The sequence below is a fragment of the Onychostruthus taczanowskii genome, unplaced genomic scaffold, assembly GCF_017590055.1.
Source record: "Onychostruthus taczanowskii isolate IOZ18803 unplaced genomic scaffold, ASM1759005v1 scaffold10, whole genome shotgun sequence".
NCBI classification, from domain to species: Eukaryota; Metazoa; Chordata; class Aves; order Passeriformes; family Passeridae; genus Onychostruthus; species Onychostruthus taczanowskii.
Genome location: NW_024496526.1, coordinates 1,372,669 through 1,388,287, shown reverse-complemented (window position 1 = coordinate 1,388,287; position 15,619 = coordinate 1,372,669). Strand labels below are relative to the sequence as shown.

At 50.8% G+C, this 15,619-nt stretch overlaps 1 protein-coding gene across 1 annotated transcript in view; it reads left to right on the top strand.

The window, feature by feature from the left end:
- LOC121336161 (syntaxin-binding protein 4-like) overlaps nucleotides 1–15,619 on the top strand; it is a 36,848-nt gene that overhangs the window by 13,032 nt on the left and 8,197 nt on the right. Inside the window, exons 6-13 of the mRNA XM_041405043.1 lie at nucleotides 4,619–4,704; nucleotides 5,421–5,541; nucleotides 8,016–8,157; nucleotides 8,347–8,453; nucleotides 9,208–9,361; nucleotides 10,948–11,020; nucleotides 13,439–13,536; nucleotides 15,128–15,224. Of these exons, the coding sequence (XP_041260977.1) occupies nucleotides 4,619–4,704; nucleotides 5,421–5,541; nucleotides 8,016–8,157; nucleotides 8,347–8,453; nucleotides 9,208–9,361; nucleotides 10,948–11,020; nucleotides 13,439–13,536; nucleotides 15,128–15,224 (878 nt within the window). The remainder of the gene's footprint in view (nucleotides 1–4,618; nucleotides 4,705–5,420; nucleotides 5,542–8,015; nucleotides 8,158–8,346; nucleotides 8,454–9,207; nucleotides 9,362–10,947; nucleotides 11,021–13,438; nucleotides 13,537–15,127; nucleotides 15,225–15,619) is intronic.

Genomic DNA, 15,619 nt, shown 5'->3' with positions numbered 1-15,619 from the left:
GCTCCAAGCCCCATCCAGCCTGGCCTTGGACACTGCCAGGGATCCAGGGGCAGCCACAGCTGCTCTGGGCACCCTGTGCCAGGGCCTGCCCACCCTCACAGGGAACAATTCCTTCCCAATATCCCATCCAGCCCTGCCATCTGGCAGTGGGAAGCCATTCCCTGTGTCCTGTCCCTCCATGCCTTGTCCCCAGTCCCTCTCCAGCTCTCCTGGAGCCCCTTTAGGCCCTGCAAGGGGCTCTGAGGTGTCCCTGGAGCCTTCTCCTCTCCAGGTGAGCACCCCCAGCTCTGCCAGCCTGGCTCCAGAGCAGAGGGGCTCCAGCCCTGGGGGCATCTCCATGGGCTCCCCTTGACTCTCTCCAGCAGCTCCAGGGCCTGCTGCTGTTGGCCCCAGGGCTGAGGCAGCTCTGCAGGTGCGGTTTCACCTGAGGGGGCAGAGGGGCAGAATCCCCCCCTCCTGCTGCCCACGCTGGGGCTCAGCCCAGCCCAGGAGGGTTTCTGGGTGCTCACAGCCAGGGCAGGTCCAGCTGTCACCCACCAACAGCCTAAATCCTTCTCCCAGGGCTGCTCTCAATTCCTTCTCTGCCCAGCCTGGATTAGGGCTTGGAATTGCCCTGACCCAGGCACTTGGCCTTGTGCTTTTTGAATTTTGCACGGTTCCCTCTCTCCAGCCTGTCCAGGTCCCTCTGGATGCTCCATCCCTCCCCTCCAGGCTGTCACCTCCTCACACAGCTGGGTGTCAGCTCCAGGCTGGCTGGGGGTGCCCTAATTCCACTGGAGCTGTGTGAGAAACCTGCCTTTGTGATGTTTTTGGAGTGCTCTAGGTTCATGGCTCCCACTCACCTGCAGGTTTGTTTTTTTTTGGAGACAAACCAGTAATTTCTGATGTCACAGGCTCCACTTTCTCTCCCAGCTGTGGTGCAGAGCTGAGGTTTCCAGACGCTGTGTAACCTTTGATGTAGGATTCACCCTTTGTTCTTCCAGGAACAAAAGGGCAGGACAAAGAGGCATTATGAGATAAAACAACAATTTTCTGCAAGGAGATTGACCCCCTGCTGCTTAGTCTGTAGCAAAGTCATCTTGGAGCTGGCTGCTGCTGGCAGACCCCCCATCCCACTCTGGGGCTGGCTGAAGGCTGTCCAGGGCCAAGCTCTATTGCAAGCATCCTGCAGACCTCAAATGTTTGCATCCTAATGAAAAAAAATGGAGAAGGGCTTGTTAAAATGAACTTTCCACCTCATACAACGCCACGGTTGTTGTTTTTTAATCAAGCTGGGCATTTGAGTCCTGCAGGCACCTGACAATTCACAATGTTTTAGTAAGGGTCAAATTTTAAATATTAAAGACATCTTCTGAAGCCTCTTGGTGTCTGAAAGCACAAAGCAAGGCCTGTTGGCATTCCTGCAGCGCGCTCGTTCATTAATCGGCAATGTTTGGGCATTGTCTGCCCGCGTCCAGCTCCTCCAAACACTGCACTGAGCACAAAATTAATTCCCAGGAGACTGGCACCAGAAAGTGCTTTACTTTCTGCTGGGATAAGTGTGTGCCTCAAGTTAGTCATGTGTTTGTGTCCCTGGTGGAACTGGGGCTGGCAGGACTGACCAACAAAGCAGGAGCTGGGACGGTGGCATTTGGTCACATTGTCCCTGGGCTGGACCCAGTCTCACAGCTCATTCAGGCTCCTGAGAAAATAATGATAAACCTCCTTTGTGGATGAATTTCAGGACACAAAATAAACAACAATAAGGAGTGCTGAGCCCATGCATGTCCTCACTTATGACAGAGCATTTGGCAGCACAGGTTAGTGACGGGGTTTTCAGGGTCACAGAGCTGCTGCACCAGTTGCATTTGCATTGACTAAGAGTATTGCAGCCATTGTGTGGCGTTTATGACCTCCTCTGTGCTCTGCTGGATTATTATCTGAGGAAAATGGAACAATAGATGACCACAGAAATACCCAGCCCAAAACAAAACCTAAGTGCTGGTGGCTTGGTAACCACTGGGAATAATGTGTGAGATTCCAGCACATTGGACCTGCCCCTGCAGGGGTCAGGGAGGGGTAAGGCCGTGGCTGTGTGAGCTGCCAGTGAAACTGGTGTGAATCAGCTGCAGACACACGGAGGCTTTACTGGGAAACTGAAATAATTCTGCTGAGATCCACCAAGGCTCAGCTCAGGGATCCGAGGATCAGCAAACCAGAGGCTGACTTGTCCTTCTGCTTTCCCAGTGCTTGTGGAATCATTTAGGTTGGAAAACCCTCTGAGACCCTTGAGTCCAGCCCTTAACCTACCACTGCCAAGGTCACCATTAAACCATGTCCTCAAGCGTCACATCCACATGTTTTTTGAACATTTCTAGTGATTCCACCACTTCCCGGGGCAGCCTGTTCCAGTGCCTGACATCCTTTCAGTGGAGAAATTTTCCTAATATTTTACATATTTTAGTGCCTTAAGTTATGAAGCTGCCTTCCCCTCATGCACAGTAAGTGCAGGTCACACAGGGCTGGCCCCACACAGCTGTCCCTTGGTGGGCCACCAAATGCCTGCCACTGTCTGAGGGGTGGATCCAATAAAGAATTCCAGTGCTTGGAGAATGGCTTTGATCATCCTCATGTCCCCCCTACTGTTTTATCACCACCATGACTGGGAGGTCACAGCATCTTCTGGGTATCCTGGTGGCATTTTGGCTGTTCTGGGAAGTTTGTGCCCAAGAGGTGAAAGCCAGAAGAGCTCTGTGGGACAAGGGGTTTCTGAACAAAGTCGTGGTCTTTTTTTAAGGTCATGTTTTGGTTGATAAAGACAATAGTATGGGTGCAAATATTGGGATTCACCAAGGCATGTCACTGAGCATTGTGTGACACTTGGGTTTTAAATTAGCATTAAATGGAATGAATAAGGCATAAATTTGATGGCAATATTAGATAAGGCATGCGCTGGTCTTTGAAGTTGGTTAATGAGCTGGATGTGACTGGGAAGATGTAAATTACTGAGAGCATTTCCAGCAGGAACCTGAGGAGCTGATGATTCATTCATCATTTAATATTGTTGACTCTAATCTAGCCAATAACACCCAACATCTGTCCTGGTGAGGAACGCAGATGACGCAGCGTCTGCGAGTGTGTCACAGCAGTCTCCTCTCGCTCAGGGAACTTTGCTGTGGCTGGGTTCCTACAGGTTCACCTCTTGTGCTTGTCTGACTGTCAAGCCTGAGAGGGAGCCACTCATAGCCAGGCTTTTCCTGGGGCTATGGCATCAGGAAGGCACCTTCCCATGGGGATTCCCTCCTGCCTTCAAAGACGACATCTAATGGTGTTACTGTGACCACTGAAACAACATTTTCAGGGTCTCTCCCTCTGCCTGAATGCTTATTAACTGGCATGTGTAAGAAATTAGTCATCCTTGAGAATCTCTCTGCCAAAAGGTCGGATCCTTTAGGTGGGGTTGGGTTATGAAGGGAGAGAACACCCCCATTGCAGAGGGACAACATGAGAGCAGTGTGGCAGGGCTGCTGAACATGAGCATGATGAGGATGTCATTCCTGTCCATGCCTCCTCATCTGAAAGGTTGTGAAGGGCTCACAGCAACTCAAGAAAGGTTACAGAAATGAGGCAGGAGCTGGTAAATGTGGACAATGGTAGTTCTTAATGGAGTTCAAAAACGCAAAAAGAGGTCATGAAGAAAATCACCTGTGGGGTACAGGGAGCTCCAGCTCATCAAGGGCTCAACACACGCTGGTCAAATTCAACCTGGAACAAAGCATCTGGTGCCTGGGCATGGAGATCATTTTCCAGGGGATTTTGGGGATGAGATTGCATGCAGGTCTTTGTTGAGGTGTCATGCTCCAAGGGTTTAGCTTGTGATGTTTGTGGAGAACATAATTATGGATGGATTGGGAGAGTGGGCTGATGCTTCTGCAGGTGCCCTGAAAGCCATCTCCCTCTCTACTCCAGCAAGAGCTACAGGATCTGTTTTCTGTCCAGGAAAAGAGGAGAAAAAAACAGAAAATAACCTGTATTTAACTGTCCTAGAAGGAGTCACAAATAGGCCAAGAATTTTTGGGTTATGTTTGAGTTACATGTTTGGGTTATGTTGAGTTACAGCTCCTTCTGGCAGGGTTAATTTGTGTGGTCTGTTTACAAAACTTTTGAGCCTTATAGTTGGGGTGAAAATATTCCCAGGAGGGTCCATGAGGAGTGCAAGGCAGGATGCAAGGCAGGGCTCCAGTGTTCATCCTGCCCTCCTCTGACAGTTCTCAGCACAGATCCTGTCCGTAGAATTGCAGGATCATAAAGATTGGAAAAGACCTTTAAGGATACGTCCCTTCCCAGCTCCTCTTGCCCTGAACACACTCCAGGGCAGGAAAGGAGCACTCTGGAGCTGCAGCCCATCACAGGAAAGCTGCACTGCCACGAGGTTGATTACAGACCTGAAGCCTTGCACAAGCTCTTGAAAGCTGGGTATTCCCTTTGTACATGAGGAGCTTTGTCTGCTCCCCACAGCTGGAGAGCACCAGCCCTGCAGCCTTGGTACCCAGTCCCTGCCATCAGGGGCTCTCTTGCCATATAGTCCTGTGGGGGGAGTTCTGAGCAGCAGCTGACTGCACTGTGGTTTTGTTTGCAGGAGAGAGTTCTCTGAGCTGCTGGAGAAGTTTGGCTCCCAGAGCAACACAGGCTCAGCGCGGAGCTCGCCAGTCCTGCATGGTGGCAGTGAGTAACTCAGCAGGAAACTGAAAGCCCCTCTCTCTGCAGAGAGAGTTTCTTTTATCCCAGTGTCATTATGAAGGAGCTGTGGTTGGATTTGAGTAGGTGTTGGGGTGGAGGTTTGAAGAAAGCTTGCCTTATTGCAGACCCTTGGTGCATGCCCAGAGTGTGGCCAATGCTGCCAAGGAGTGATCAAGGGAGACTTGAATTGGGGTCATAATCCCTCCCCTGATCCCCAGATTCTGCCTAACTGATGTGCTGGGCAGGTGACTCCATCAGTAAATGAAGCTGTACATTTTTGCTCTGGATTTCAAGGCAATTTCTGCAATAATTAATTTAAAAATAATTTCTTTTCATTTGCAAATGGGAAATGTTTAATGAGATGCAACAAGGTTGACCAAAGCAAGATGCTAGCACAAAAAGTCGTGTGTGCCTGGGGAAGAAAGCTTTCCCTACAGCTTGGCATCCCACCAGACAGCTGCTGGCCCTTCCCCTATGGCAGAGGTGTGTAGGGTTGGCAGAGGGGTGACAGTCCCGCTCTGGAATTGTGCCAAGGAGACTGAACGTTTCCTCTCCTTCAGCCCCATCCTGATGTCTTTAACCACCATGTGGCTTTCCCCAAAAATCCAGGAGTGAGGCATCAGCTCTCAGCAGCAGAGCAGGGGGGAGGGTGATGCTGGAGTGTTTGTGTGCCCTGGACTGACTCTGCCTTTGCTGTTCAGGTCGATACCTGGAGAGCACCTCCTCGGGCTCGTCCTCACGCTCCCAGAGCCCGCTGCTGCTGAGCCCTGCCAACTCCCACGGCCCCTTCCTCGGGAGCCTGACGCACGCTCCTCACGCACAGTACGTACACATCCCACCAGCCCGGCCTGCCGGGGCAGCAGGACACCACCAAATGTCAGAGGGCTACACCCAGTAAAGCATTCCAGTGCTTGTTGAACAGTTTTGTTCATCCTTTTGACCTCTCTATTCTTCTATCACGACAGTTCAGAGGCCACAGCATCTTCTGGATGTGGTGGTGGCATCTTGGCTCTTCCTGGGAAGTTTGTTCCAACGGGGATGAAAAGGTTCCCAGTTGAGATAATCAATATGTCTGCACCATGCAGCAGCTCCTCTTCCTCCCCTCTGAATCCCAGAGGCCATGATTTACAGCCAGCTGAGAGGGCCCTGGACATCACTTGTAAATCATGAGCAGTCTGTTCCTGCAAGGCTGATGTTGCTTTCAGGAGATGTTTTTGAACTTGTTTCCTATTGCCCTGCTCCTGACACTTTGACCCCGTGCTCCAAGAGCACGAGCACCTCTCCATGCAAACATCCCTGATGTTCTTTGCTTTGGGGTCATCAGCCTGCAGTCACCTCATCCTTTGGTGGCCAGAGCATCTCCTGGAGTGTGTTTTCATGTGGTCATCTGCCCTTGCACGTTCCGCAGGGTCAGAGGTTTGGCAGGCCGAGCTGGTTTTTCTGCGGTCTCGTCTCCAGGGCCCTTCTCCAGAGGGACAGCTCGGAGGCTGTTCACAGTCATGGGATGGGGACCATTTGTCCCCAGGGCTCACAGCTCCCCTCCTTTGCCAGCACAAACAAGCCAAGGCACTGGTAATGAGAATCAGCCCTCACTGCAGAACCAGTAAATCCTCTTGCTAAATACCAGCTTATTAGGGATTTGCAGAGGACAAATATTTGGCACCAGAGGTTTAAGCTGCTTGCATGGAGTGAGAGACCCATACAGAGGAGACACCAGATCATCTACTTGGCAGCTGCTTTGGACAAGCCATCCTTACTGTGCTGTTAATTCCCTCCAGGCTGAGGTGTAGAATCCAGAATGGGTTGGGTGGGATGGAGCCTCAGAAATCATCTCATTCCAACCCCACCACTGTGGGCAGGAAAATGGGCATTTAGACTAGAGGGGCCTGTCTTGGTGGCCTCCTTGCCATGCTGTGCCATGTTCTGCTTGTCTCCATGCTGCTCCCAGGCCCCAGAGGTCTTCCCCTGGAATCACAGACCTCGTTTCACCTGAGCATTGGTGGTCAGCCGTGAGATGTAATTTGGGCCATGGGTCTTTTCATGCATGTGGCTGCCACCCCTTCTGCTCACTACAGGCTGTCCCCAGGCTGTGACTTCTCATTGTGGCATCACCTGAGGTCCTGCCCTTCCACTGAACAATGGGAGCTGGATGCGATGCAATCTCACCACAGTCAGTGTCTGAGATTCTGGGTTGAACAGAGCATTTTAATGCATGTTTAATGCTGTTATTTCATGCTTCATTTCCCTAAGATTGTTCACCTTAAAGCAATGTTTTTTCATAAGACTAGGGCCCATGCACCCCTTCCACTGGGGTGTCTGACCACCGGGCTGGCATTGCTTGGGAACGTGTGCCGCTGTCCCTGTGGGGCACGGGGTGCACAGATGCTGTTGTGTCTGAAGTTGTAACATGAGGAGCCAGTGCACACTCTTTGGTCAGTGGCTGCTGTGGAAATACATTGAAAAGCAAAAAGCCAGCTGCACCCACCCACCCCATTTGGAGGAAAAAGGCTTGCTGATCCTTACCAAATCCTTCCCCAACCCCGCCTGTTGCAGTGCTGCCCATGGGAGCTCAGTGAAATCTCTGGTCTCACAACTCTGCTGCTGTCAGACCTCCCTGCTGGCATGGAGCCACTGCTGTGGCTGGGCCTTGGTGGCCTGTTGAGTCCTGTCCAGCAGCTCTTGGAGGGAAGGGTCCAGCTTGTTTGCTGCTCCTTTCTATCCTTGACTGGGCAAGCCACCTGCCGCAGCAGCAGCTCACAGTGTGGTGGGTTTTGCTGTAAAGGATGCTCATTTCTTAGGGCATGTTGCATGATTTTGGGTCCAAATCCTGGTTGAGACGCACCCAGCTGTATATCCTGAGCTTCACTTTGATGTTTCCTAAGAACTTCTTGATAGTTGATCCATCAGTAAATTGCTGTCTGGTGATCTAGTTGGATTCAAGCAACAACCATGTTGATAATATGCTTTTGGCTATAAAAGCAGGAATGTGTGCTTTTGGCTATAAAAGCAGGAATGCCAAATATATTCTGGTTAAATCTTTAGTTTCTTCTCTAAATGTGTACTCCCCTATTGGAGATTAGGGGAAGCAGTCACCTTAATAACACTGAATAATGTCTGCCAAAGAACAGGAGGCCTCACTTCCCCTTTCCAGTGGTGGGTGGAAGAAAGGATGCAAATAAAAGGCTGGGAGAAGGTAGAAGGATCACACATGGAAATAAATCCAGGCAGTTTGTTCAGTGATATGAGAAGATAACCCAGATCACCTTGAGTCACCTGCTGACTTCTCTCCCTTGCAGCTACTCCATTGACTCAGGAATCCAGAGCATTTCTATAGCAAACTCCTCTGGCTTGGGGCTGACAATCAGTGGTGGATCCAACAGGCCTGACGGGCCCATGATTTATGTCCAAGAGCTTTTGCCAGATGGGGACTGTTACAAAGTAAGTTGGCATGGAGACCCTCAGGAGCTCTGCCATGGGGACCTTTCCTAGAGGCTGTGGCTGTTCTGAAGCAGCTTTTCTAAGAGTACATGGATAATTGCATGGACTAATGAGGATTTGTGTTGCAGGAGAAGGCTTTAGGCAGAGATATCCCTTCTCAATGCTGTGTCTTTCTCCCTGTTTGTTTAGGATGGTCGGCTCCGACCTGGAGACCAACTCATCGCTATCAACAGAGATTCTCTGGTGGGCAGCACACATGAGGAGGCCAGAAAAATAATTGAAAAAGCCAAATTCAGGTAGGCGTAGAAAGTATTTCCTGTCATCATCAGGTGCTGCTGAGTCTTAGGCAGAACACTTCATACCAAGGTTTGGCTTCAAGGGCACTATTAGCCTTAAATGATTCTTTAAGGTGGTCACATCAGGAAATCTTGAAGGCATGGATCATCCTGAAGTGGAATCCAGACCTTCCTGATGTTCTGGGCCTCATTAGTATCTCCTATCACTGCCCAGCAGAGCTTTGAAACAGAACTGAAGTTAAAAAAAGGGAAAAAAATGGAGACTCAGGAGAGACCTTACGGATCTGTATGAGAGGGTGGAGCCAGGTGGGGATTGGGCTTTTTTCCCAATTAACAAGTGACAGGACAAGAGGAAATAGCCTCAAGTAGTGCCATGGGATGTTTAGAATGGGTATTAGGAACAACTTCTTCATGGAAAGGGTTGTAAAGCCCTTGGCATAGGCTGCCCAGGGCAGTGGTGGAATCATCTAGAAGTGTTCAAAAGCCATGGAGATGTGGCACTTGGGGACATGAGTCAGTGGCGGCCTTAGCAGTACCCAGGAAATGGTGGAACTCAATGATCTGAGGGGTCTTTCCCAAGCTTAACCATTCCATGATTCAATGGAATGCAGCTGGTGGAGATCCAGCTGCACTGGTGCAGGCTACTCAGGCTTAGGGAGGTTATCCTGGTGACAGAACCACAAGCATGCGAGCTCTGCAAATTTGTGCCTTTTGTTTTGTTAATAAGATGTTCTGTGCTTTTTGTTTCTTGAAGACACGAGGGAAGCACAGAAGTGGCCTTTATCCCTGGGAGGGGACGGTTACATCCCGGACTGTCAGTTCACAACAACAGCCCATCCCCGCCTCCAAAGGCTGTGGGAAACGGCCTGGGCTCCTGCAGGCTGAAGGTCCACGTGAGGTCCCCAGAGGTAGGTGGAAATTCATCTCTAAAGAGATATGATACCAATCCTGGAGACAGATACCAATCCTGGGATCTTTCCTTGATCAGAGAATTCTTCTTTAGGGAGTCCCTAGTAATACTTCTGGAAATCCAGTGGGAAGTCTGTACGGTTGATGTATTTACCTGCAGGCAGATGTTTTTAATCTGAAATAATTTCTTCTCTGTTGGGTTTGAGACAGAGATGGATCTGTGGAGGTAATGACAGGAGTTTCATCTCCAGGGCCTGCATTCAGACCTGTTTCAAGAGTCTCAGGTTTAAAAAAAAAACAAAGCCCTTCTGTGGATAGCAACCTGCATCTCATTCAGCACCAGTCATAGGGCTGGAAGGGATCTCTGGAGTCAGTTTGATCTAGGCTCCTAGCCAAAGGCAGGCACAACTCTTTATTCTTCAAGCCCTCTGATGAGGATGAATCCCCAGCATTCCTGCACAGCCCTTTCCTGCTCCTGACTACTCTAATGATAAGCCAGGCTCATGCCTCCTGCAAAGCCAAGCTCCACATTGTGTTTGCAGAGAAGTGCTTGAGCTGTGAATGGCTGGACAGGGTTTAACCACATAACCCTCAGGGTCTGCAGCTCCATTGTATGCATTTGTCACTCCCCTCCTGGACTGGTGCCATGCTGGGTGTCCTTTCTGCCCTCTTCTACACAAATTTCCTTCAAAAGAGGCTGGCTGGATGTTCCTTTCATACAAGACCATTCACAAAACACCTTGCTTTCCAGACCTGTGGGACACAGACTTGCATGAATGTCACATATGTGTTGCCTTTGGGTGCACCAGGTTGGAGACGTGCCCTAGAAAGGCACCAGAGCCCCTGGAGCTGTGGTTGGGTGCTGTGGTTGGACCCCTCACCCCCAGATTGTGTGATGCTGTGCACTTGTATGAAATCACACCATTGGCTGGACTGAAATGGCTCCTTTCCTCACTTTGCTGCTGAAAGACGGAACTTCTAATGAGGTCTGGACTTCCACACCAGGGAAAGAGTGCCCAGGCACGCGTGCTGCCTGTTTGTGTGTCCTCACACCAGCCCTGTGCCCTCTTGGCACCCAAGTCCCCAGCTGTGTCACAGCTGTCTTGGTGGTGCTCACCCACGGATTATTTTTCCCTCTCTTCCTTGTGCTTTCAGCCATGATATAGCACACAAGAAAGGGTGTGAACTGATCTCGGCTTCCTGCCCTGCTCACTGGAATAATTATGGGTTTGGGGTAAAGGTTACACCTGGCTGTGGTCAGACTTGGGACCTCTCTGCGGGATTGGATGCAGAGCTCCAGGGAGAACCTCTGTGGAGAAACAGGCAAGGTTACAACCAGCCTCAGCACTCAAGCACAGTTAAAGTAAGGACAGAACCATTTGTGTGTGACCAGAGGTTTTGGGGTGGCTCAGCCTGTGCCAGGTGCTCCCAGAGAAACCCCTGGAATCTCTTCAGGCTCACCTGCACAAGGGGTGTATGTGGCGCCCTCATGGCTCTGCCTTGAACTCCTCTATCTCCTGCTCATTATTTACACCAACAGATTCTTCTTAACAACTGTCTGTGCTGTTTTGTCTTGTTTTTCTAGAATAGACGTGAAAATCCTTTTCCTGTGCCTTCTTTGTCTCCGGACATTTGCCCACCAGAGCTTACAGTCTCAGGTGAGTCCTGCCCAACCATTCTCTTTGTGTGGGTGACAAACAGCTGTGGCTCCTCAGAGCTGAGGATTGTGAAATCACAGAATCACAGAATGGATTGCCTTGGAATGGACTTTAAAGCCCAGCCCATCCCACCTCCTTCCACTATCCCAGAGTGCTCCAAGCCCCTGGCCTTGGACACTTCCAATATAAACACAGTCAGATAGAGTTGGGATGTACACAGCAACCCTGGGCTCTGAACAGGTTTTGAGGATGCCCTCAGTTGGCCAAATTGGGAAATGGCTTAGAGATGTTAAATAAATCAGATTTCTCTCTATATCCAAGCTTCTGTTTTTGCTTATTTTTCTATTCTGTGTTTCATCTCCATGCTCTGGGTTTCCTGAGCTCTTACCTTTTGTGGAGAGAACCACTCTGTTCCAACAGTGTGGCAGCAATGGGAGGTGAACCTGAATCACCCTGAAGCTTCCCAAATCCCTTAATACTATTGAGGAAACCTCAATAATCCCCAGAGCCCAGGGAGAAAACCTCCACAAGGTACCCCATACCCCTGTGACGGGAAGGTTGGAGAGAAACATGGACTTACCCAACAAATCCTGAACAAGTGCTGCCCACCATTCTTGCAGCCTCAAATCCAACAGCCCTTCCTTCCCTGGGACATTGGCTCTGCTTACAAATCCCTGTGCCTTGCTGCAGTTCCCCTCTGGAAAGCTAAGAGCAAGCCCTGGAGGTAAACTGTGTTTAGTCCATACCTGGGATCAGCAGGAGATGGAGCAGCTGCTCCCAGGGATGTCTGGCTCACCTTGGGCAAGCTCAGCAGCTTCAGGTCTGCCTTCCATGCTCCCCTGGAGAAGCCCTGGGACAGAGATGAGCTCTCCCTGCCCTGAGTGTCCTGCAGGTGCCAGGGACACTCTCAGGTGGCCACCACAGACAGCCAGTCCTGGTGATGGGGACAGAGCAACCCAGTACCAGCAGTGACCCACCATGGCCTGACTTAGCTGGAGGATTTGATCACTTCAGGATTTGAATGTGAGATGCTAAGGAGGCTTTGTGTCAGTGTTGTCATCCATGGAGACAGACAACTGGCTCTGAAAGAGCAGCCAGGCTGGGAGCCTGGGCCAGGCAGTGCCTCAGCCCTGGATATGGCTGTGTCCAGAGCTGACAGCAAAGGCACATGGAGCTAATCCTGATTAGCCATGGCTTGAAGGGCAATGGCTCTGCCCTTGAACTTGGAGAGGGAAGTGGTGGTGGCTGATCCAGCAAACCCATTTGCTACCTCTTGCTGCTTCCCAGCTGCTGGCCTTAGCAGAGCAGATGGATGCCTGGATTAGGAGGATTATGCAGCTCCTCTGCTGCTCACTGCCTTCTCCTGGCACCTGGGCCCTGCCCTGATGGCCAGGAGGGTGAGGGAGAGGTGCTGCAGGGATTCCAGAGGAGCTGTGGTACTTGGCAAAACAGGGCTCCCTGTGATGTTAACCAGACCCAAGCAGCAACAGGAATTGCTCCTTGGGCAAATCTTATGACTGCCATGATAAGGAATCTTGTCACCTGGGCTGATGGTTTGAGGGTGGGCAGGGGCAGGCACAGCCACCCTGCACCCTTCTGGAGTCTGGTTGGGTTCTTCAGGAGCAGGCAACACCTCCTGCAGCCCTCTTCCATGGAGTATCATTGTTCCTTACAGGCAAGGGTTAATCATAATGGAAAAGGAGGAGTTCCCTCCAGGCATGGAGGGGCAGGCCTTGTGCTCTGGAACTTTTCAGCTGTGCAGCAGTGCTGGCAATGCTGAGCCTGCTGTTGGCAGCTGGATCCTCCAGCTCATGACAGCTTTTCACCAGTTCAGCAGCTGCTGCCTCTGCCTCTCTCTGCCTCTGTGCCTGCCTCACAACACATGTGCCTCCTTCTACCCAAAAACTCTGCCTGCCCAACTGAGGGGAAAAGGGTTCAAGGCTTTTTGCAGTCTTGGGGAGGGAAAAAAATCTCAGATGTGGCTTTTCCACATCACTTTTAACCTGTTAATTCCTATGGGCATCAGGAATTCTTTCCATTTTGCTTAATCAGAGTAGACAAGAACCAGGCAGATTTTAATTCATTTTTCTCACAGTTCACCGTAACTCCAAGACTCCACAAAATTCTGTGACTGGAAATTTCCAAAGTGCTGGAAGTTTTTTGCAGTCTTTTGTCCCTGGATGAAACATCTCACTTTAAACCATGCAGAAGCCCACTTTCAGAAGGATTTGCCCCAGTATCCAGTCTTTCCAAGAGAGGCCTAGTTCAGTCTTCCAGAGCTGGTTTTAGTAAATCCTGGACTTGGATTTTTGCCCTGCTGTACACACTTTATATTTCATGCAACAAGAAATCTGAGTTTTGCTTTGCAGGCACCTCTACCCAAATGCTTCCCTGTTAATATTTGCTTTTGATTTTCAGCACCTGCTTCAGCTTCTAACTACAAAGCAGCTTCAGGCACCAAACCTAAAGTAGCACTGGATCCCCATATCCGGCTCAAGGATGGAAAACTGGAACTGGTAAGTGGCAGAGTCCCTCTCCCCAAAGCAAGGTCTCCTCCTTGTGCACTGTGCAGAAATAGTCCATCTTCAGGTGAGTTTGCTGGAGGTTGAGTCCAGCCTCTGAAGGTAAAGAGGGTGAAACATCCTGACTGTGTCCAAAGGGGCATTTAAACATCCCTTGGCTAATCTTGGGTATTTCTTGGTGCTCCATGAAGCTCCAGAAGTCTTTTCCTGGCAGCTGCACCTCCCTTGCACATCATACCATTGGGTAAGGTTGTGCCCTCCAAACTTTTGGTGCTGCTGTCACTGCTAGGGTGACCTCAGGCAGCCTGGTGTGCAGGAGGGGAGGCTAAGACAGGGGATTTCTCATGGAGGAGCCATCCAGAACCGCTGATTCTTCCATCATTTTATGAAGAACACACTCGATGGGCACAGAGCGGAGCTGCTCATCTGCTCACCGAGACCCTGGGGAGGGGCAGGGTGCCTTGGGGGGCCGTGTCCCAGTCTGGCACCTTGGGTTCCTCCGGCGTTTGAGGGGGGATGTGGGGACAGAGCCCTTTGTGCGGACGCCACGGAGGCCGCGATGTGACGAACATCTGCTGCCACCCGACGGCAGCGCAGCGGAGCCGTTCTCTGAGCCCGCGCAATTCCCTAAAGCGGGATCCAGGGTGGCTCTTGCACAGCGACCTCTGCTCCTCGCGGGGACAAAGCAGCTCCTCTGGGCTGGCAGGAGCGCTTGGCTTCACTTCTCACAGCCGTGTTAGGTGGGGGGGTGACACCGACTGGCACAACCCCGGGTGGCTTTGGGGCGGCCAACATCCCAAAGCGTGGGACCTGCAGCAGCGCCTTGCACAGGGCTGGTGGGACTCGAACGGGACAGCAGATGGATCCCAGGGACTTGCTGCTGCTGGAAAGGCGGGCGAGGACCCCTCCGCAGCCCCTTCCCAGGGAATTCCCGGGAGCTGCTGTGAGCAGGAGCTGTGAGTGCAGCCTGCCACTGGTGAATGTTTCTCTCGGGCTCTTTCCAAGAATCTGCTGAGCTCGACTTTGTCTTTTAAAAGCTTTCAGTCGCTGCTGCTAGCAAGGAAGTAGGGCTTGCACAGGCTTATCTGCTTCTGTGTGCTGCCCTGAGGTTGAACAGATAAATATCAATAGAAGTTAGGGCATCAGGAGTAATGAGAGAGCAAAACATGCAGTGGAGGAGCGAAATGTTCGAATGTCTCCTCTCTCCATGAGAAACACTCTGTTAATAGCTTTTATCTTCCTGGTCCCAAACACAATTTCTGGGCAGTAAGAGAAAGGAGAGGCTGACCTCTTGCCAGCTGAGTCTTGCTGAAACTCTGCTGGCTTTTGATAAAAGTCCTGAAAACTCATTGGAGCTGCAAATCTGATTTCAGATAAAATGTTCTCGGAGGGATGTGAACCTGTGTTCAGGAACAGACATTTCTGTACATGTGCAGCAAAGGAGAGACTGGAAATCCAATCCAAGCCTGTTCTTTTGGGAGATGCTGCCTGGAGAAACCCAGCACCAAGTGTCTTCCCAGTGCCTACCCTAAATAATTGCTTTTCCAGTATTTTTCTTTTGAAAGGCTCCTTGTTTCTGCTCAAGGTTCTGCAGTACCTTGGTCTGGATGTGACCGAGGACAAGAAGAGGCAGCTCCGGCAAAGCCTGACCACGGACTCGCAGGGGACTGTGGCCTATGGAGGTGAGCAGGAGCTCTGCCCAGGGGAATCTGACATTTTGTGCAGCTTCACTGGCAGCTAAAAAGGGAAAAAGGGACAGAAGTGGCTGGTGAGACACCTGCCTGGGTAGGGATGGAGCCTATAAATAGGGGAAGCCGCAAACACAAAAGAAGGCATTCTGTAGAATCATGGAATCCTGGAATGGTTTGGGCTGGAAGGGACCTCAAAATTCATCTCATTCCATCAGACAACTTCCACTATACCACGTTGCTCCAAGCCCTGGCCAAGAGGACACTTCCAGGGATGGATCAGCCACAGCTTCACTGTGGAACCTTTACCAGGGCCTCACAGGGAAGAATTTCTTCCTAACATCTAATCTAAACCTACTCTGTGTCAGTTTAAAGCCATTCCCATTGTC